The 22,401-nt window shown below is 56.9% G+C and overlaps 2 protein-coding genes across 2 annotated transcripts; one reads left to right on the forward strand and one right to left on the reverse strand.

Annotated features, from left to right (window-relative positions):
• Positions 1-659: 659 nt before the first annotated feature.
• LOC144255118 (olfactory receptor 226-like) lies at positions 660-1,616 on the reverse strand. The gene has a single exon (XM_077799152.1). The coding sequence runs from the start codon at positions 1,614-1,616 to the stop codon at positions 660-662; it is 957 nt and encodes a 318-aa protein (XP_077655278.1).
• An 8,215-nt stretch (positions 1,617-9,831) lies between these two features.
• Scart1 (scavenger receptor family member expressed on T cells 1) lies at positions 9,832-19,643 on the forward strand. Its single transcript, XM_077799135.1, is given in 13 exon segments — positions 9,832-9,898; positions 11,237-11,554; positions 12,462-12,758; positions 13,664-13,972; positions 14,372-14,677; positions 14,831-15,548; positions 16,819-16,970; positions 16,973-17,125; positions 17,309-17,377; positions 17,453-17,767; positions 18,008-18,031; positions 18,722-18,859; positions 19,357-19,643. Coding segments are annotated over 13 exon segments (3,153 nt in total).
• Positions 19,644-22,401: the final 2,758 nt, after the last annotated feature.

Genomic DNA, 22,401 nt, shown 5'->3' on the forward strand with positions numbered 1-22,401 from the left:
AGTTGGGCTCTGGGTATAGACCTTGGGGAGGACCTCCCAGCTCTGGCCAGTGTCCAGAGGGCTGGGTCCCAGGTACCATTTTCTGTCCAGACTCCTTTCTTCCTCTGGCTCCTAACAGCTGGATGTGGGCCATGGACAGGTCAGTCCCAGGTGGGTATGGGTGGCTGAGCAGCTGCCATTGCTTGGTCATCCCTGTCCCACCTCCTCTGCCCTGCCCTGCTCTGAGCAGTGTGCTGCCTTCCTCAGATGTCCTCTCAAAGACCATCATGAGGCCCAGAGGCCCGGTGGGAGGGTTGCAGGTACCACACAGCACAGGCCCCAGGGTCTGGGTCAGTGGGTGGGGATGGGCCTGCACTGTCTGCTGCACTCCCTGGGCAGGTGTGCAGCCAGAAGATCTGTGCAGAGGTTCCCACCTGCCACTCGGGGTTCCCTCTCCCCTTGGTGGGAAGGGGCTGTGATGTGTGTTGAACTCTGCCCTTGTGGGGCCCCTGGAGGGTCAGTGAGGGCTCCTGGGGTGCCTTCTGGGCATGGTGGAGGTAAAACACGTGGGGGCAGCCAGGACACAGGCCAGGGCATGAGGAGGTGCCCGTACCCCTGCAGCCCCCACTGGCCCTGCTGTCCGCAGGGGCTGAGATCAAATGAAGGTGACGTGGGCCTGCCTAGGAGGGGTTCCCCAGGGCCTGGGTTGCCCTCTGCACCACCCTGCGCAGTGCCCACTTGACCTCCTGGTTCCGCAGGCAGTAGATGACTGGGTTGAGCAAAGGTGTGAGCACAGTGTACACCACAGACACCAGTTTGTTGTAGTCGAAGGAGTAGATGGCACGTGGCCGGGCATAGATAAAGAGGGAGGCTGAGTAGAAGATGACCACTACGGCCAGGTGTGAGCTGCAGGTGGAGAAGGCCTTCTGCCGGCCGCCGGGGGACGGGGTGCGCAGCACTGCACCCAGGATGGCCGAGTAGGAGAAGATGGTGAGCAGTAGTGGCCCCAGCAGGATGAGCAGTGCCAAGAGGAAGTCCACCAGCTCTGCCACGGACATGTCAGAGCAGGCAAGGTTTAGCAGTGGGGACACATCACAGAAGAAGTGGTTCATGACGTTGGGGCCGCAGAAGCCCAGCCGGGAGATGAAGAAGACCTTCCCCAGGGAGATGGTGAAGCCTGAGAGCCAGGAGCCTGCGGCCAGGAGGCTGCAGAGGCTAGGGCTCATGACGGCTGGGTAGCGCAGGGGGTTGCAGACGGCCACGTACCGGTCGTAGGCCATGACGCCCAGGAGTGTGCACTCAGTGCAGGCCAGCGCCAGGAAGAAGTACAGCTGCGCCATGCAGCCCGTGAAGGAGATGCGCCGGAAATCCGGTGCAGCCAGGCTGAACAGCATCTTGGGCACGGTGACAGAGATGTACCACACCTCCAGGAAGGACAGGTTGCTGAGAAAGAGGTACATGGGCTTGTGCAGCATGGGGCTGGTGCGGATCACGGCGATGATGACCAGGTTCTCCATGACAGTCAGCACGTAGGCCAGCAGGAACAGCAGCAGGAGGCACAGACGGAGCCCCACAGGGCCCGTGAAGCCCACCAGGATGAACTCCACCACCTCTGAGTGGTTGCCCCTTGCAGACATGGTGCCTACTGCCTCACCTGGGGGAGCAGAGATGGAGGGTAAGGGGCTAGGAGTGGTAAGAGGTTGAGCTCCCCTTGGGTGGGAGAAAGACTCATCCTTGATGTGCTCCAAGACTGTCCAAGCTCACCCTGGGCTCCGGGCCTGTTTCCTGCTGGACGGTGGAGGCCGACAGCCACCTAGCACAGATGACAGACAAGCATCCAGGTACTGAGAGAACAGCTGAGAGAATGCCTGGCTGCAAGAACTTGCAAAAACAGATGGACAACCGCACAGACCCCCCTCCCCGCCCCTGCCCCAGTTCCACCCCACCCCAGTCTGGCCCTCTTCCTCCTCCACATACAGCTCACACCCACTGCCCGGGGATGGGAGATACTGCCCAGGGGCTGGTGGGCAGGGCTGTCAGGAAGGAGGACCTTGGGCTGTCTCAACACTATCAGGCAGACCCCAGGGAAGGTGGCGGGAAGGAGGCCTGGGACGGCAGAGGAGTCGTGGGTTCAGTGGGCAGGTGAGTGGCACTGGGCGAGATGGAAAGGGCCAGGGCCTACCCAGAGTCCTCGGGGCTCTGCAGAAGCTCCCCAGGGGTTACGAGGGTCCAACCCCACCCCCGGTGCTGCTGGCACCACAGGCTCCGCAGAGGGAGGCTGACCTTAAAGGAGTGGAGCCCAGAGCAGAGGTTGCCCCTGCCCCATGGTGGGGGGAGCCTTCTCCCCAGCCAGGTCTCCCCAGACATGGCTGAGCCGCCCAGCTCAAAGTCAATCTGCCCTGTGGAGCGGGGTGGGGTTTTGCTGCTTACCTGGCGTCCTCAAGCCTCACCTCCAAGCAAAGCTCAGCAGTTGGCTGCACAAGCTGGTGTTTCCTGAACCCACCCAGAAGGCACTGTCCACCGGCTCCACAGCTGTCCAGGAGTCCCAGGCTTCTCCTGTCCTAGGCTGTTGGGGCCTCTGATGCTGGTCAGTGAGCAGAGGAATCAATGGGTGCCTGCTCTGTGCTCCCTGGCCCCAGCAGCCACTTAGACCAAGATCCCTGTAGGGCAGCCCTCCCGTTTGGTGCCTATCCCGTGCCTGCTGCTGGCTGCCCAGATGCCCCCTCTCCCTCTCCAGGCCCTGTGTATCCCCCCACCCCAACCCCAGCATGCTGCTTGGGGCCTGGGAAGACCTACAGGAGAGGACTAGAGAGGCAGCAGAGCTCTGGGCATGGGCTCTGGGACAGCAGCTGGGTTCAAACTTCTCCCTGTCCTTAGCCTGTGATCTTGGATAGAACAGTCTGTGGCCATGGTGTGAGTCATGGCAGGACTCCACTTGGCTACAGGGACAGGCCACAGCAGGCTGCCCCAGCTGCTCACAGGGTCGGAGAGCAGGCTGAAAGGACAGGGCAGCCTGCAGGTGGCATTTCTTCTGCCCCATGGAGTGGGAACAGTCTAGAAGCTCTGCAGGTGCCAAGCCCTGGGCGGACACCGCAGGATGTGCCCACTCTGAGCACCTGGGGACCGTTAGGGGTGCAGTGCAGCAAGAGGGTCTGGTTAGGCCTGAGCAGGGTCAGCCCTGGTGTGCCGAGGCCTCCCTCTGTACAGCCAGATCCTATGCTGCTATCTCTGAGTGGCCTGTCTAGGAGCTGGGCTGGGAAAATGAGGCCTGGGCATTGACATGGCTCTTGTGGCTCATGACAACCCGCTTCCACTCAGATCTGCCACCTGTCAGCTGAGGGCTTGGGACAAATACCTGCCTCCTCCAGTCATCTCTGAAGGATGGAGGAAGTGTCACTTTATCTGGTAGAACTGTGGTTAGGGAATAGCAGCAAGTTGGCTCTCCTCATGCAAACTTGTGGACACAAACCAGAAGGTCCTGGCACTGCTGCCGAGGGACCACAGACTGCCGGTGACCCCAGAGCGGCTGGGTCTGGTCCAGGGGAGTGTCACATCCTAAACTTGGAGACGCTGGGGACAAGCTCCAAGATACTCACACGCAGTACACATGCTGCACAAACCCCCAATATGCTCACCCAACATATGCACCCCAAACTCAACACAGGGGTCAAATAACCCCATTCCCCACACTCAGATTCACTCACAGTGTAGCCAGGTATCCACATAAGCATCATGCCCACATCCAGGCCACACACACATGCCCTTGGCACAAGCCTCATGCAGGCAGCAGGCTCCTGCTGGGTAGACAAACAAGCTCCCCAAACAGAACCAGCCTGGGCACATGCGGGTGTCCCTGGACCCTGGTGCACAGGAGATACACACTGAGTTCAGCCTCTGGAGCCCCCGCTCTTCCACAGAAGCAGGTAGGAAGATGCAGCTGTGGAACAGGGATAACCATGAAGCCACAGACGCATCGACCTCTATGCTGACCCCCGCCCAAGAGAAACATGCTTGCCAGCAGACCTCTACAGGCTCCCTGCCAGCAAAGCCACAGCACAGGCACACATGGGTGTGCTCAGGAGCATTGAGGTACATAGGAATGAGCAGGCTCACACAGGTACACCTGTTTGTACAGGTGTGCAAACAGGTGAGCACACAGATGTACACTCAGACATACTTGGGCACATATGCAGGCATACACAGGTGCATACAAAAGCACATGGGCACACGCAGGCTCATGCAGGTGCACACAGTGCATGCAAATGCACACAGGTACATGCAGGAGCATGCACAGGTGCACACACAGATACACACATAGACACATGCAAGTGTGTACAGGTGCACGTAGGTGCATACACAGATGTGCCCACAGGCACTTGAAGGTGCATAAACAGGTGCACACACAAGTGTGCATACAGTCTCATGCAAACACACACAGGTGTGCACACAAGCACACTCATGACACAAGCACCAGAACCCCTCATGTCTCACCTGTGCAGAGGCTGGTGAGGTTTTAGACGCGGATCTGGGTTTGAGCCCACCTGTGCCCCACTAGCTCTGCTCTGCCTGCCAGCTCCACTTCTATACCTGTGAAGGGACTGGGGCTTAACTGTCCTTCCCGGGCTTTCCTTTCCATGCTGCTTGATGGTTAGGGACCCAGCAGACTTGCTTCCTCACCTTGACCTTGAGGACCTAGGGACTCAGTGTGAGAAGTGGTAGTGGTGGTTCTGAGGGAGTGAGGACCAGGGCTAGGCAAGGCTGACCAGGGGCCAACCACAGAGGACCTCTCACTGAAGCCACCTGGATCTCCCCAGTCCACAGGAATCCCCAGAAAATGAGGAAAGTGGTGTTTGCTCTTGGATGTAGCAGAGTCTCCCTGTGACCATCAGAGTCTGTTCCAAAAAGATCAGAGTTTGGGGAGTGCAGACCTAGAGGTGACTCCCCCACAATAAGAGACGTGTCCGTGTCAGATGAGAATGGACGGCGGAGACTGAAGTTCTGCTGCTCCACACGTTGGGATGGTACACGAGTCCCTGTGCTGGGCAGGCCTGCAAACACTGTGCTCAGCCTGGAGAGGGCAGCCAGAGTGTGCAGCCAAAGAATAAGCTGGCTGTGCATGGAAAGCCCTCCTCTGCCCTGGCACAATCCCTTCCTCCAAGAACTCACAGGAGAGAGAAGCTGACTAGGCGGGGCTGGAGCTTGTGAAGGGAGTGGAGGCCACTCCTTACCCAATCCCCAGGTGACACATGGAAGGTCCTTCTTCCCTCTTCCCCTTCCCCTGTGACCATGTCTATTAGATTGGCTAGATCAGGGCAGATGGACGCCTGCTCCCAGTACTACTGTCCTGGCAGGACACAGCAGGTGTGGGGGGCATGCTGTGGGCCCCATTGGTCCTCTCATCCCCAGCAGGGCCTGAGGAACAAACCCTTGGGTCCCTGGGCCCCCTGCGCACTCAGGCCCAGAGCTGTGGGTGCAGCCCCAGACTTATGCCTGCTTGCTCAGAGCAGTCCCACCTCATCCTCACCCTCCTATCCCTCCTTTCACTTTGAGGGACACGGGATGGGTTGGACTGTGAAGCAGATACAGGTGCCAGGACTCTCTGTCCTAGGCACTGAGACTGCAGGAGGACCGCAGCCCCTGGCTCTGCCCTTTGTGTTGACTGTCTGCTGGAAGCCCGGGGCATCCAGGGTTAGCAGATGCCCCTCCGAGTGCTCCCACCGGGTGGGCCTGGACTGATGCTCTGGGCTGGGTGGTCCTTGGGTGGGGGAGAAAGGGTAGTTGGAGGTGAGGGAAAGGTGCAAGGGCCTAATGGGGATTCAGCTCCAAGTTGTGGCTGGTGGCCAGGACTGCTGACCAGTCCCTTGGAAGTGGGCAAGGGACTTGCAGTGCACAGAGCTGAACTGGGTCCTGCCTTGCTGCAGCCCAGACCTTGGGGATACCTGGGGCCAGCACAGTGGCTTTATGATGTCCTGCTCCAGAATTACCTGACAAGTGCCAGTCACTCATCACTCCTCGGCCATGGGGGCTCCTCCTTTGTTGGGTGGATACTGAACCCTGCCATGACCCCAGCTCTGCAGGGGCTCAGGTGTGGGAGGAGACACAGTGGGCTCATGAAGGGCAGCTCTGTGGCACGTGAGGGGCAGACCCCATGCAGAGGTGCAGAGGGGCCTGCAGCACCACACCCACCGCTCTCCCACTTAGCTTCGGCCCCTTCTCAGCAGCAAGCCGCAGGGCAGGGTCCGACCTCCTGCTCACACCCCTGGGCCTCCTCCAGCTGTGCTCTGCTCTGGGCTGTCCCCCACACCCAAGGAGGCTTCCTCTGGCCTCCACCCTCTTTCTCTCCTGGCTTCTGAAGTCAGTGAGGAAATGAATCTAGTCTCCTCTCCCATGAACTAAAGGCTGGGAGGCCCTGGTCTGTGCTGCCTTCTCCCTGTCTCCCTCTGCCCTGTGTCCTGTCCACATTCACAGGCCCACTCAGCTCCACCACAGGGACCCCTCTTCCCCCAGGACGCAGGAACTGGCCTGCCTTCTGCTGCTGCCCATGTCCCCTTGGGCCACGCTCTGAGAAGTCCCCATGGGAGCCGTCAGATAGGAGCGCACCTCTGCCTCCAGCTCCTGTGTCCTGAGGGCTGCTCCTGTGTCCCCCTCCTGCATTTCGATATGTGTCTTCTGGCTGGGTCTTCTGGCCCAAAGAGGTGCATGCCAGTCACTTCTGCCCTTCGGCATCTCTCCTTCCACATCTTTCATTGGTTAATTCCTAGATATTTGACATTTTCGCTGCTTTTCTAAGTGGGACTACTTGAGAGAATTCATTTTCTGTTTGTTGCTGGGGTAGAAGCAGAGTTGACTCTGGTCTATGGCTGCGTGTAGTAGATTTGCTGAGTGTCCCTGTGGTTCCTGCTTTTCAACCTCTGGCCTCTTTTTACTTATCTCCCTGCCTGTTACCACCGCCACCGGGCAGTCACTCAGACGTGGTGAGGGGAGAAAGTAGGACATTTACTCCTGTGTGTTGACTGATGCTCCTCAGGTGGAGGAAGTTCCCTCCTGTCTCTATTTTGCAAAGAGGTGGCTATTTGTCTATTATTAAAAATGGGCATTGCATTTTATACAGATGTTTTCCTTTTCATAAGATGGTGATGTGGTTTTTCATCCTTGGTTTATCCATGTGGCAGGTTAGACGGCCTCTTACATTAGGTTTTCCTAAGTGCAGCTTGGGGCACTGGCCGTGGGCTGCACACATTGCTGGCTCTGCCTGTTCTGGGTATAGAGTTTTCTTTGTGGGAAGTCTCTCTTTAAAATGCTTTATGGAGGCCTATTTGACACACAATAAGCTGCATGTGCTCTGAGTGCACAATTTGATGAGTTTGGATATTTGAATACACCAGGAAACCACAGCAATCAAGATAGGGAGTTTCCCATCAGCCCAGCACTCCGCATCCTGCCCTGCAGGAAACCACCCTGTGCTTTCCAGCCTAGATCAGCTTGCATTTCCTAGAACCTGTGTGAGTGAGTCCCGGTGCACGCCCTGGGCCTGAGTCCGACAGGTGCTCTCCTTGCTCCTCCTGAGCCGCATCCCTCTGCTGGGCCCCTGAGCTGTCTGCACTTGCCTGCCATGGGCATTCGGGCTGTGCGGCTGTTGGGATGTTGAGCACTGAGAGTGGTCACGTATATGCCTTTTCATAAACAGATGTTCTAATTTCTGTAGGTACATGTTTTTTATGCTGTATAACTTACAGAGCAGTAAGTCTGCTAAGTAAATAAATGACAGTACAACCAAGTTAAATCTATCCCAGGAATGAGAAGCTGCACAATACAGAACATTAATTGATGTCATGATCACATGACTGAAAAAGCAGCAGCAGATGATCATCTCCAGGGTGTTGGAAACGCACTTGATCAATGGGTCTTCCATTGAAGATAAAAGCTGTCGGTGCCCTGGATACAGAAGGGAATAGCTACCTTCAAGGGACTAAACATCTCAGCCAAGATCACCCTTAATGGTGAGATTGAGTGCTTCCCCCACAAACTACGGAACACAGGAAGGGTACCCTCTTTGCTCTTCTCAACATTTTAATGGAAGTCTTAGTGCATAGGCAGGAAAAAAAAGAAGAAAGATTATAGATTAAAAAGGAAGGAATAAAACATTTTATTCCCAGGTCAAATAATCATCTAGGTGGAAAATAGCAAGGAATCTACAGAAAAGACCTGGGAATTAATAACTAAATTTATCAAGGTCAGAATACAAAAACAAAAACACAAAAATAAATTGGACTTCTGTATACTAGCAGTGAATAATTGGAATTTAGCAATTTCTTTAAATATCATTCACCATATTAGTTAAAAATTTACTAGTGAGGGATAGATCTAACAACACAAGTGCAGGATTGCACACTGAGAACCACAGATCATTGGTGAAATCAATCAAGGAACATCTACGTAAGTGAGAAGACACCATGCTGAATGACGGGAAGAGGATGTCTTCTCCCCAGGTGACGGGGTCATCCAGTCAGGGTTCCAGAAGATCCTCTGTAGACACTGACATGCTGATGGTAGCATTTTTAAGGAGATAGAAATGTCACTTGTCCTGATTTTATTACTGCATACTGCATACAAGCATTGAGTTACACACCACCACAAAGCACATAAGCAACTATGAACAGAGCAGAAAAGTCTAAATGTTCAAGAGAGTGACATATTGACACATGAGTGTGCAGGCATTGAAGTATCACACAATTAAAAATTACATCAGATGGTGAATGATATGCTCACCACTCATGAGCTGCTGCATACTGGACTGTCTTTTTGTTGGTCATGTACAATGCTGCTGTGAAGATTCCTGTACAGGTGTTTGTGTGGACTTAAAGTTCCATTTCTCTTAGACACACACCTAAGGGTGGAATTGCTGGGTCACAGGGCACCTTATGTTGTGCACTAGTCTCCAATTCCACCTGCAAACGATGAGAGTTCTGCTAGCTCCATCTCCTCACCATGCCTCATTATTATAGCTTTTATTTCTTTGCTAAGATTTCTGCTTTTGTCCCATCTGAAACAAATTTGCAATTTGCAACGTAATGTGGGAGCATTTTTCTGACAGTTTTTCAAAGCCTCTCAGGTAGTTCTGACATCTAGTCCCGCTTGGTATAGGCATCAGCTGATGGTCTTTTACACCTTAGATTTCAGCTTTCTCAATTCTTGATGGGCTGAGTGATCTCAGTTGTCCCTGGGCGTTCTGCTCTTTGCTCAGGAGACCCTGCATCCTCTCACATCTATTCTTTGAGCAGGCAAGCATCCGGCTGGCGTGTGATGCTGCCTGCTCCATGGGCTTTTGTTTCCATGCAGCTTAGTCTCCAAAACCTCCCAAAGTGCCCTGGTCTTTCTCACCCTTCTGTGCTGCTGAGACTCTGCACAATTCCTAGGGAACCATCCATGGGGGCAAAGGCGATGTCCTGGGCTGTCTGGGCATGGTCTTACCGTTTGTGCGATTGCTGGGGCTGAAGGGAAGAGCCTGCTTGTGGTGTGCAGAAACATGGGCTTGTTGCTGCTGGGTGTGGGCAGATTGGCCACCTGTCAATCATGGGGTCTGGCTTAGGCTCCCCCTCAGCAGTTGTCAGCAAGGGAGGAAAGCCCCAGCAGGGGCCCCTTGCTTACGTCTGGTGGCACATGGGGCCAGCGAGGCCACTGGTTGCTCTGTTCACAGGGGGAGACAGCTGCCAACTTGCTCTGGAAAGGCCCTTGCTGTCCCCATTAGCCCAGGCCACTGGTGGCTCCCACATCTATATACTCAACTTTGGGCCACAGCCTCCGCCATTGCCCCAGCTGAGTGGTGAGAGCTGGCTGGAGCCACGAGGAATTATGAGGGCAGCTCTCTGGACCTTGGGGCTGGGGCTCTTTCTTCTCACTCTCAGGGCAGCCCCCCTTGGTAAGTTTCTCCTTCCTCATCCACAGGACTTTCTGGAGACAGTGGCTCTGTGGATGCCCAGGCCCTGGGACACGAGCATTCCCTGCTGTCTCCATCTGTCTGCCTGGCTCTCACTAGCCCCAAGGCCGATGGGACATCCTGGGCAGGAGGGATATGGGCTGCAAAGGGCCTGACCCTGAGAGGGTCCAATTGCAGGATAAGCTTGGAGCTCAGGCACGGGTCTGGGTTGGTGCCTGGTTCCATGGACCCAGATGGACACCTAGTGCTGATGAGACCTGGGGGCACTGCTGTCCCCTGGGTTAGGGCTGGGGCCCACAGGGCAATGAAGGCAACAGGGAGTCCCAGGAACTCCCAGGCAGGGTAGTGTGTGTGTGAGGGGCTGCTGGATCAAGAGCAAGAAGCTTCAGAGGAGACCTGCGGAAGGAACAGCATGTGAGGCTGGAGGTGACAGTGAGCCCAGGCTGAGTGTGCAAGAGTGTGCACATGGGAAGGCATGGTGGGCATCTACAGGGGTCTGCAGCTTTCAGGGCCCTTGAAGCTGAAGGAGAAGTAATGCGTTGGCTGGGCTGCTCCAAGGCCCGGAGGGAGGTCACCCTCTGCTGCACAGAAGCCAAGTCACAGCAGTGGAGTTGGGACCTGTTGGCAGCAGGGGTCAGTGGCAGAAAGGGCAGGGTACTGACACCTGCAGAGGTCATGGTGTGTTGCTGTGCCTGGGGTCACGGTTGAGGGCTTTTGGTGTTCAAGATGGCAGACCAGAGTTTGATCCTTCCACGATCTGGGCAGGGAGTGATGAGGAGGCTCTGAGTGGAGGGTGCAGGGCAGTGATGGTGGAGGCCCTGCAGGACACAGTTTCCCTTGGGCATCTCCTCGCTCTGAGCCCACCACCACATGGGACCTTCTCTCTTCTGAGGGTGCAGGGTCCACCAGGGGCCCTGAAGGTGGGTAGGGCGTCCGGGGGGCAGGCTGCCAAGACTGGAAGAGTGGTGGGTTTCAGTATCGCCAGTGGAAGTGGAGACATGACATCTGGGAGCAGGGGCGGGTGAAGATTCAGCCCAGCTCCTGGTCTCCAAGGACAAGGGAACTCCCTGACTTTGAGGGGCATCACTGTGGTGTCGGTTCTCCAGGCTAGGAGGGGAGCAGGGAGAAGAACTGGGGGAGATGTGGGGGCAGTGGGCTGGTCTCCCTCGGACCCCTGCTGTCATTTTTCCAGAATTGCTTTGGGGCTGCTAATTTGTGGAGCGAATCCTTGGAAGCAGCCCCAGGTGGATTCAGGCTGGTTCCTCTCCCCACCAGACCCAGGGGGCATTCTGCCCTCTAACCAGTCCTATCTGTCCCAAGGTAGTCCTGGTGACCTGCGGCTGGCACACAGACAGAGTGCATGCGATGGAGTGGTGCAGGTCCCACGTGGTGGGGAGTGGGGACACTTGTGCAACCAGGAGTGGACACTGGCGGAGGCCGCTGTGGTCTGCAGGCAGCTTGGCTGTGGCCGTGCAGTCGGTGCTCCCAAGTATGTCCCGCTACCAGGAGAGGTGCCTCGGCCCTGGCTGCACCACGTGTCCTGTCGGGGTCATGAGTCCTCCCTCTGGGAGTGCAGCCTGGGCGCACGGAGTCAGAGCGCACGCCCCCATGAGTGGGTGGTGGTTGTACTCTGTGCCAGTGAGTAGGGGCAGGGGGAGGGGGAGGCTGGGAGGAGGTGGCTGGGAGGAGGTGTGGAGGGGGGTGGGGGTGGGTGTGGAGGAAACAGTATGAGGCTAGGGAGGACCTGGGAAGGGATAGACCTGGAGGAGAGGAAGGGTGGGTTTGGGGCACTGGCAGGGACTCTTGGTTGGGGCCTGGAACACCTGACTGCAAGTTGCTGCCACCTCTTCTCCCCATTAGTCCCTTATGTGTGGGGATCCTTTGATATTCTTTCAAATACTCAGATGCTACGTGCTGGTCCAAGGGCTGGTGCCCAGCTGTGCATGGACTGGACAAGGGTCCTGCTCCACTGAGCTTCGGCTGCCAGTGCCACAGCTTTAGGGAAGCAGGGTAGTTTTTAGGGTGGCAGCCACAGGCTGGGGTCCTCTAGGAGGGCCCCAGAGGCACACAGGCATGCACTCATGACTTTCCCTTGGATGTCTGGCTTGGCATGGTTCAGCCGTGTCTGGGTGCTTTGTGTGGCCTGGAGCTTGTGAGGACCCTCATTGCATCAGGTCACTAGAGTAAGAGCCCCTTGAAAAGGCCCTCCAGGGTCTTGGGGATTCATGTGAAGCCACCGTGAAGGCCTTCTTAAAGCCTGCTGAATACTTCAAGGGGGTGACCCAGAGCATTGAACGGGGTTGAACTTGTGTGATACCAGTCTCTGGACCCTGAAATCCGGCCCTCTCTGGATTCCCTGGAGAAGGGGTAGGTAGGTTTGCACTGTCATTCCTGCCTCTCAGACCCAAGAGAGTGCCTGGTAGGCACTGCCATGGTCCAAGGCAGTGCATCTGGAAATACCTGTTACCAGGGCGTGTGCAGTCTTCAAGTGTCGGTGTGCCCAGCGGAGTCTGAATCTTCTGTAACGTGGGCCTGTGCTTCACAGATGGCACTTTCCGGGAGATCCGCCTGGTGAAGGGTCACAGTCCCTGTGCAGGACTCCCTGAGATCAGGAATGTGAATGGGGTGGACCGCCTCTGTGGCTGGCACATGGAGGAGGCCACAGTATTCTGCCAGGAGCTGGGGTGTGGCCCTGCACTCCAGGCCCCCCGCCAGGGTGTGGACATCGTCAGGAAGTACATGGTTTGCAGGGGCACAGAGCCCACCATCCGCAACTGCAGACTCAACAACAAGCTGCGCAGTGGCTGTGACCTCTAGCTGGAGGCAGAGGTGGTCTGCTCAGGTGAGTTGTCATGCCATGCTCTCAGGGACCCTCAGGTGATGCCAGGCCCGGGCACTGTGGGGGTGCAGGGGTGCCAGGGATCCATCCTGCCTGAGGCATGGGGTGCAGACCATTGTGGGTGTAGTGGGAGGGAAAGGCCTGTGTGTTCATGGCTGCTCCTCTCTATCGACATGTGGGCAACTGGCTCTCAGAAGGGACAGTGAGTGGGCTGGGAAAGTTGAGGGAAAACAGAGAGGACTGTGTGAAAAATCTGATAATCTCTAGCTCAGAGTTGCCTTTGGCGGGACCTAGAGATAAAGGGCCCTGGAAGCTCTTTAGTATAGGCTGCAGGTGGAACCCAGCAGGCCACAGGTGTGCTGAGGTCTGTGTGCTGCAGCCCACAAGAGTGGAGCTAGTTTCTGGAGACCCAGCGAGATGCCAACTCAGCATACCCAGGCCAGGAGTCTTTGCTGAAGGTGCAGGGCTGACCAGTTTCAGCTGAGAAAGCTACAGGCTAAAAGGCATTTGGTGGACAGCAAGTCAGTTCCTCCCAGCCCTGTCTCAGGTGTATGTGAGCTGCACTGCTCACAGCTCCTGGTTGAGTATGAGGGGCACAGACTACCTGCCATGGTGCCCACAAAAGGCAGTGTTTATGGCCTGAGGGGACCTTGACCTTGCCTTTGAGATTGTAGATGGACTGGATACCATCACCCTGACAGGCAGAGGCTGTGACAAATGTGAGTGCAGAGCAGGTGACCCTGCCCTCTGGCCTTAGGTATAGGGTGGATGGGCCTCCGTGTGCCAGATGACTGGACCCAGATGACAACCCTGGTGTGAGCCTCCTGTGGGTGTGGTGGAAGGTGTCAGCTCAGGGCTGTTCATTGGACAATACCTATCTCCACCTGAGAGGATGTTGATTCCCCCAGGACACCTGGAGGCCCGGCTGGTGGGAGGTGAGCATCCCTGTGCTGGGCGCCTGGAGGTTCGGCGGGGCCTGACCTGGGGCACTGTCTGCCACACGGACCTGGATCTGCCCACAGCCCACGTGGTGTGCCAGGAGCTGCAGTGTGGGTTGGTCATCTCCATTGTCCACGGCACCCTCTTTGGCCAAGGCTCAGGGCCAGTGTGGACAGAGGCCTCCCACTGCCTGGGCAATGAGTCCCTGCTGTTCCACTGCCAGAGCGAGCCCGGGCGCCAGTGCCTGCATGACCAGGACGTGGGGCTCAGGTGCTCAGGTGAGGCCTGGGGCGGACTGCAGAAGTCCAGCCCAGGTCTTTGCTTGCCAACATTCCTCCATGGGCCCCACCTGTGACTGAGATGAGCTCCTAAGGGTCCTGGGCAGGAGTGTATGTGTGCTCAGGGACCGTTTGGTCCTGCTGGTTGAAAGGAGGGCAGGAAAGGAAGGGGAAGGATTCTGGCCATTGAGAGATGCGACTCAAGGGCTACACTGCAGACAGGGGGCTCCTCTGCAGAGTTGTAGGACCTGGAGGCTGATCTCTGGTAGGTGGGGGCGGACACAGCGATCAAGGGTCCATTCTGTGTGCAGCATACTGGGTGCAAAAGAAAGAAATGGCCGAGTAGAGCTACTTTTAGGGTGTGTGAATCTGAGGCCACAGGACTTCATCTCTCCCCAGAGTTCCGGCTGGTCAATGGCAGCAGCAGCTGTGGGGGCCGTGTGGAGCTCCAGGTGCAGGGGTCCTGGGCGCCCCTCTGTGCCATGCACTGGGACTTAGCAGATACAGCCGTCCTCTGCCACCAGCTGAACTGTGGCAATGCTGTGGCCACACCTCCAGGAGGCCACTTTGGGGAAGGAGGAGCTCCCCTGTGGCCAGATGTGTTTCACTGTGTGGGGACAGAGCCTTATTTGTGGAATTGCCCAGTGAGCACGCTGGGGGCCCAGGCCTGTGCCCCAGGAAATTCGGCCTCTGCCCTCTGCTCAGGTGGGTATGAGGTAGGACTGTGGAAGAGTAAGCGGAAGGTCAGCAGGAGGTTGGAAAAGCACAGAGTATGGACTCCAACTGAGCTGAGAGTGGGCAGGGCTTTGTGGGGATGGGCTTTCCTGTGACCAAGGGAACCCTCTTGCTCCCTGCCAGGTCTCCCAGACGCCTTACATCTGAGGGACGGTCAGAGCCGTTGTGATGGCCGGGTGGAGATGGCCCTGGACGGCATGTGGGGCCGTGTCCTGGACAACGCCTGGGACCTGCGGGCCGCCAGCGTGGTGTGCCGGCAGCTGGGGTGCGGAGGGGCAGAGCGAGCCTACGATGCGCCCACCCCGGGCCGTGGTGTGGTCCGGGTATGGTTGAGCCGTGTGCGCTGCGTGGGCTCCGAGACCCACCTGACCCAATGCAACGTGTCCACGTCCCAGCGGGTGCCCGCAGGGGTTTCACGGGACGTTGGCGTCGTGTGCTCTGGTGAGTGTGGGAACAGTTGTTCCCCTAGCTCCCTGGCCCCCAGAGTGCAGGCGCTCCTGACTCAGTCTCTCCGCAGGGAGCCTCCGGTACGGCTGGCCGCTGGGCTGGGTCGCTGCGATGGTCGATGGTCGTGTGGAGGTGCTCCAGAGGGGGAGTGGGGCACCGTGTGCGATGATGACTGGGACCTACAGGACGCGCATGTGGCCTGCAGGCAACTGGGCTGTGGCCACGCCCTGAGTGCGTTGGGGTCCGCCCACTTTGGGGCTGGGGCTGGCCCCATCTGGATGGACGAGCTGGCTTGTGTGGGCCATGAGTCTGCTCTGTGGCAGTGCCCGTCTGGGGCCTGGGGACGGCATGACTGTGGGCACAAGGAGGACGCTGAGGTCTTCTGCTCAGGTGGGTGCCTTGTCTTTTAGTGTCTTCATGGGGCAGTTGGACATCTAGGAAGCCTAAGGTTACCCTGTTTGGAATTCTGCTTCTCTATGTTGCTGCCCTCTTGGTGGGTCACTTTTGGGTCACAATTTGTCATTATTCCCAGAGACAGCCAGTGTCATGGTGACATCAGCACGCGGTGGGCATGCACGGATCTCCTCCCGCTCTCTGGCATTGCTTTGTGCAGATGGAGGGCAGCCTCTGTTCTGTCACGACCCAGCAGGCTCCAGAGAGAGGGAGAAAGTGCTCATCTCACTCAGCGGCCAAAGTCCCAGCAGCCTCCCTGCAGTGCTGCTCCTAAGTTATCTTAATTAGTCAGATTTTTTAAATTAGTTATGATCTTGTTGGAGGCAAGATATATCAAATTTTCTCTAGTTATCCTGTCATGGTTATATGAATGTTATAATTGCCACTTGAGGCGTAATTTTTAAAAATTAGTTGTAGATGGACATGCACCTTTATTTGTAGTGCTGAGGATTGAATACAGTGTCTCACACATGTTAGGGAAGCACTCTATCTCTGAGCCTCAACCCCAGCCCATGAGGTGTGATTTAAAGGGTCTCTAGGCTCCACTCTGGGGCTGTATCAACCACCCTGCCACACGTCAGCCAGGGGGACATATCTGGACTTGGATCCATCAGGATTGATGCCTATTTAGAGCATGAAGCTCTGGACTAAATCATGGTTCTGACTTATTTTTTTCATGTCATTAACCAATTTTTTAAAAAGTGGTATTTTAAATTGACACACAGTAAGTGCATATTCACTGGGTGCAGTATGACATTGCAGTGCACAGTGTACAGTGTGTCCTGACCATGCCAAGGGACTGGCAGAACTGTCACCTCAACGTGGCCCACCTCTTGGTCTTGGGAAGATTATAGTCTTCTCTACTTTCCACTTTGAAGTATTCAGTTAAGTGTGTCAGTCATGGTCATCCTGCCTGCCAGGGAACGTTGGGAACCAGCCCTCCCATCCAGCTGCACCCAGCAGCCGGGACCACCCTCCATCCCCTCCCCTGCAAGAGTCTGGTGGCACACTGACAGTCGTCATTGCCTCTTTCCTGTGTGGTTTGAGGCTTCTGAATATGGTGCCATTCCATCTGCCTGTGTGTGGCCCTGTTGCTCAGACCACGGTCCCGGCTGTGCTGTCTTCCTCCAGGAGGGCGCTGTTGGGTCTTGTACCTAAGTGTCTGTTCCATCCTGAGCTTGTCTGGTGTCTTCCTCTTGTGTGGTGCCCAGTGCCCTGAACTTTTACGCAGCACACCTGCGAGGAGGTCCTGGTGGCTGTGCTGGCTGGCTGGATGTGCTCTACAATGGGACATGGGGTTCTGTGTGCAGCCATGCCCTCAAAGACATCTCCTTGACTATCATCTGCAAACAGCTGGGGTGCGGAGATCAGGGCTGGCTGGAGAACAAGCCATTCCAAGGGGCAGGTTCCAGCATAGCCTGGGTAGACGACATCGAGTGCCGCAGGCCACACAGCTCCACTCTGTGGCACTGTCCTTCTGCTCCCTGGGACCCACGCTCCTGTGCCCTGGGAGAAGAGGCCTGGATTACCTGTGCAGGTGGGCCTGGCTCTTCTGGGTGTCCTGAAAAAGACTGTTCTGAAAGTCACAGATAGGGCTGAAGTGAACTGCAGCTCTGACCTGGAGCCTTGTGGATCTGTCCACTGTGCCCTGAAGCTGCCTGCCCATTCCTAAGCTTAAAGGTGCTGGTTGCTTCTCTACAGGATTTTCACCAACAATGGCACAGGCTTCAGGAGAGATGCTCAACTGCTCATCCGTGCTCAGTGGCCCAGGTATGCCTCTGTCCCTTATGTAGATGAGCCTGCTCATGCCTAGTGTGGCCCAGAGGTAACCTCTGTCCCTTCCAGAGGAGGGCGCAGTGCGCGTGCGTGGCGGCAAGGATGGCTGCTCTGGGCGCGTGGAGCTCTGGCACAGGGGCTCCTGGGGCACCGTGTGTGATGACTCCTGGGACCTGGCAGACGCAGAGGTTGTGTGCCGCCAGCTGGGCTGTGGCCAGGCAGTGGATGCCGTGCGGGGCGCTGCCTTCGGCCCTGGCTCGGGGCCCGTGTGGCTGGATGAGGTGGGGTGTCGTGGCAGTGAGGCGTCCCTGTGGGGCTGCCCGGCTGAGCCCTGGGGACGCGGAGACTGTGAGCACAAGGAGTACGCGGGCGTGCGCTGCTCAGGTGAGTGTGCGAGAAACCCAGGGGGAGAGGGTGCCTGGAGGGCGTGTTCCTGTGTCCACCTCTTTTTCTCAGCCACTCCCCACAGGGTTCAGTTGGGTGCTCCTGGCACAGGCTGCCCCCTGGGTCTTATGATGCTCTAGCAGAGGGTGGCCAGGTGAGCCCCTGGGCCCTGACAGGTCTGTGCTGCTTGGAGCATCTCTGCCTCCCTTCCTGGGGCTCAGGCTGGTGTGTCTCCTGCAGGTGTCCCTGGGACCACTGCATCTGGTAGGTGGCCTCCTGCCCACCCCCAACTCCCAGTCCTTGGGCCCCTAGAGGGCCTGCAGTGGGTGGGGCTCAGCTCTGACTGTCCCTCTGGGAGCAGGGGCCTGGTCACACCCTGTTCAGGTGGTCCAGGCCCCTCCCTGATGAAAGCAGCTGTCCTTCCTTGGGCCTGGGTGGGTGGGGAGCCTGTGAGGGGCCCGTGTGGCTGGATGAGCCCAGGCCCGGGCCCTTGCTGGCTGTGGCCTTGAGGACACTGTGGCTCTAGGTCTACAGCAGAGCAGAGCAGGGCAGAAAGGCCCATAGGAGCTTTTCCCTGTGTGCATGGGTGGGTCATGAGTCCCGTGCCCTGATCCTGGGCTTCACACCGGGGCATTTTCCCCTGGATTTTCCTGGCTGAGCCTTCCATCTAGGCCCTTTACAGGGACATTGGTTTTAAGCCCACTGCTGGGGCCTTGGCACTTGGCAGTCCCATCTGTGTCTCTCCCCTGAGCCTTGAATCCTAGGCCTTCCCCCTGAGCTCCTCCACCATGGGGCCTCTGGCCATCTCTGGGGAGCAGCTGCCTGTCCAGGTGGCATTGAGACCCCTCCCCCATGCACACTGCCCCTTCTGAGAGGCTGAAGTCATCCAGGTCCAGGGTCACAATGCCCCAGGTAGCCAGGCACTCAGGAGGCCCCGCCTCTCACTGCCCGCAGCCCTTTCCCTGGCCCCTCCACCTGTTGCTGAGGGCTGGACCTTGCCTGAAATCGCCTGCCTGGTCCTTGGCTTCGTCCTGGGCCTCGTCTTCCTGGTGCTAGGTGTCCAGTGGTGCCACAGCAGTGCTGCCTGCATGGGTAGGTGGATGACTGGGCGTGGTGAGCAGGGTCCCTGGGAGCAGAGGCTGGGGAAGCTCTGGGAGACGCCAGCATTGGCAGACCCTCTCTGCTCTGGCCACCCTCCTGCCTACTGCAGGAGTCTTCCTAGCAGCCACTGTTGGGAGAGTTTCTGTGGAACCACTCACGAGGTGTGGGTACCCAGGTCTCACGATGTTTTGAGAATGGATCTATGAAGAAAATCCTCTTTCCTGGGCACCAAAGTGTCCCCCATCCATCCCTCATCCTTGTCCTTGTAGCTGGGGCCTGTCCTAGTGTGTGCAGAGCCTGGGACTCACCCCTTTCCCCAGGTCCCCTTGATCAGTGCAGGGCAGGGTGTGACTGAAGGCCCTTGCTGGGCAGGGGCAGCTGGAGAGGAGCCGGGGTCTCAGCAGGCCCGAGAGCCTCCGGTGCCTGGGGCGGTGGTGGGAGGCCCCATCTACAGGAGCGTTCATTCTGTAAGGCTGTTGCCTTTGCAGGTTCTGGACTGTCGGGGAACCAGGCCTCAGAGGGCGTCTATGAGGACATCGAAGCTGTCCCTGTGAGGGAGGAAGATGAGGTGTCCCCAGAATCCAGGGGGCCCATGCAGGAGGAAGATTATGATGATGCGGCAGAGCCTGAGGAGGGCCACCATGATGAGGGGGCGGAGTCTGGGGCCTTGCTGAGCCCCACAGGTGTGCATCTCTGCGCCCTGGGGTCCGTGGCCCTCTTCTTGCTGTACTGCTCCCATGTGCAGGGCTCTGCTCTGGCCAGCGCCTACATTTAAAGATCCCGAGTGCTGCTCTGTGTCTCTGGGTCCTCACTGCCATCTTGGGCACGAGGCATTGGAAAGTGCCCTGTCCCCCAAGGCTGATGCTTAGACTGGAATCTCGCAGTGGGCAGGAGGGTGCTCAGTAAAGTCCTGCCTGTCTTTGTTTGCTGTTGGAGCTGTGCCCTTTGTGCCTTCTACACCAAATCCCTGAAGGCTGAAAGGGAGGCTGCGGGTGGCTGGTGGGGTTGTGTCTTTGTTAGCACACATCCCAGAGAGCCCCACCTGCTGCTCCCAACCTGCCTCTCTCTATGGCTTCCTCTGCCATGGGGACCAGGAGCTGAGCATGGGGGCTCTGGGAAGTCCCTGAGGACCACAGTGTCATCTCTCTCCTTAATCACAGGGGAGGCTCCTTGTAGCCTGGTTCCTGGAGCTCAAGCTGGGAATGAAGAGAGTGGTAGCCCCTGGCCCAGCCCATGGTGACCATGAGAGGACCCTCTGGGCTGTGTGTGCAGAGCATGAGATGAACCTGGCAGGCGGGTCTTTCTTGCCCTCATTGTTAAAACAGATGTTGTTCAAGTCCCTTTGACCTCACTCATACCCCACTAGTCCCTCCAGGACATTTATCAGGCCCCATAAGGGCCAAGGTGTATCCTGGGCCCACTTCTCTGCCTCTCCTTGACCTTTGTCCTCCTGTGTGGCCCAGGCCTGGCATGTTTCTAGCCCATGGTGGTTCTAGCAGCTGTCCTGAAATGTTGGGTGAAGCTCCCTGAGGAAGGTGCCATGGTGACCCCCTCTGATCTCCAGGCAGGGACGTCCTCCCTCAGCGGGAAGCTATTGCACCTCAGGTCCATTTTTCACAAGTGTGCTGGTCTGGATCCCAGCACCTACTGGACACTTGGTCATGTGATCAATACATAGGTGAGAACAGCTTTCCTGACCCCCTTGAGCACTCCCATCCAGGACCACGTACTCCATGTCCAGCCTGCCCTGGCCACTCTCATCAAGGCCACATGCTCCATGTCCAGATCAGTCCTGGTCACTCCCATCCAGGACCATGTGGTCCATGTCCAGACCTGCCCTGGACACTCCCATCCAGGAACACTTTCTCCTTGTCCAAAACGTGACTTGTATTACTCAATAAACAATCATGGTACCAGGAAAAACCTAAATCATCCTGTAGTCCAACTTGGTCCCCCAATGCCCTAAGCATTTCCATACTGAGTCACATGGGCCTCTTATTTATTATTAGTCTACCATCCCTTTGCTGTAGATTACTCCTCTAATGTGATTATGAAACTCCTTGCCCGGGATACTCTCTGGGGTCTCATGGGCAGATTTTGTTGAAAGCACTGATTCTTGGGCCTGTTCATGTCCCGTGGTGGTTGGATTGGGTGTGGGGGCTTAGCCTCTCTGTCCCCATATTGTGTCCATGACCTTTGCTGCCTTCGCCTTTGGATCAGAGTATCATCAGCACCACATGTAGACCTTTAAACTCTTGAGAGACATTTTGTGAAACTATAATATGGGGTTGACTTGACCCAGGCTTGCCTCACCTCCCTCTCCCCCCGTTAAGGCTAAAGACTCCATGAGGTGATATGCTGTACCTTAAAGGGAATGACAGGAGGTGGCATCTAAGTTCCTGGAAGATTTCTACCTATTCCCTAAGAAGACATGATGTTAGCCTACCCCTCCACTCTCCAGTTTTGTGAGCAAAACTCCATCTTCATCCTCTGGCCACTGAATACAGCCTTTCTTTTCTATCATTCTTCTCTTAGACAGGGTTTCTCTGGGGATGAACTTATGAGTTGGGCAACGTCCATTGCTTCTTGCTCACCTCCATCCCAAACCACGTCCACCCTGTGTGCCAACCACCATGGAGTCCTCTGTGAGCATCCACTACGGGACTACACCTCTGTGGCCACGCATCTCTGGGAAACACGCCTTCTGGCACCTGCTTTTTTGCCACCTGGAATCTGCTTCTTAAGAGTGAATCTGTCTGTGGTCTGATGAGAGTGGTCCCTGACAAAGTTCTGGTGGAGAATGGATCCTGGTGGTGTTCCCATGTAGTAGAATTTACCTTCCTGGTGTCCTGATGGAGAGGTGGACCCTACAGGAGGGCTGATGTAGGGTGGACCCTCCCAGTACCTTGGCCGGGAGTGGACCCTTCCAGTGTCCTGATGTGGAATGGACCCACATGGTGTTCTAGTGGGGAGTGGACTCCCTGGTGTTCAGGTGGGGAGTGGACCCTCCTAGTGTCCTGGTGGAAAGTGGACCATCCTGGTATCCTGGTTTGGCATGGACCGTCCTGGTAGGTCCAGGTGGGGAGCAGACCTGCATGTTGGGCAAGAACACTGAATATAGGGTGCGGTTGCCCCACGGTCTACTCTGGGTGACTTGGTGTGTGGTGGCTCTCCAGCTGTCCATGGGATCATTCATACTGATGACCTTCATGGAGTGTGGGCACTGGGCAGGACTTGGGAGGACAATGTGGTGTCCATGCTGATCAGCTCAGCAAAAGCTTCAAGAGTCCCACAGCAGAAGAGGGTCTGGCCCTCGGCTCCTTGTTTCCCCACGGGCTGAGGCCCGGTGCTGGCTGCAGGCCTCCCTCTGTGCTGCCCTCCCCTGCTCTGGAAGGATCAGAAGCCCCCATCTGGAGCAGGAGGGGCCCAGCTCCTTTCTTCAGGAGAGTGGGGAGTTTGTGGGAATTTACCGAGAGATCTGGCACCTGGCTTACACTGTGGGGTCACATGAGAAATGGCTTTGTGTTTTAGAG

The sequence above is a fragment of the Urocitellus parryii genome, chromosome 5, assembly GCF_045843805.1.
Source record: "Urocitellus parryii isolate mUroPar1 chromosome 5, mUroPar1.hap1, whole genome shotgun sequence".
Classification (NCBI taxonomy): domain Eukaryota; kingdom Metazoa; phylum Chordata; class Mammalia; order Rodentia; family Sciuridae; genus Urocitellus; species Urocitellus parryii.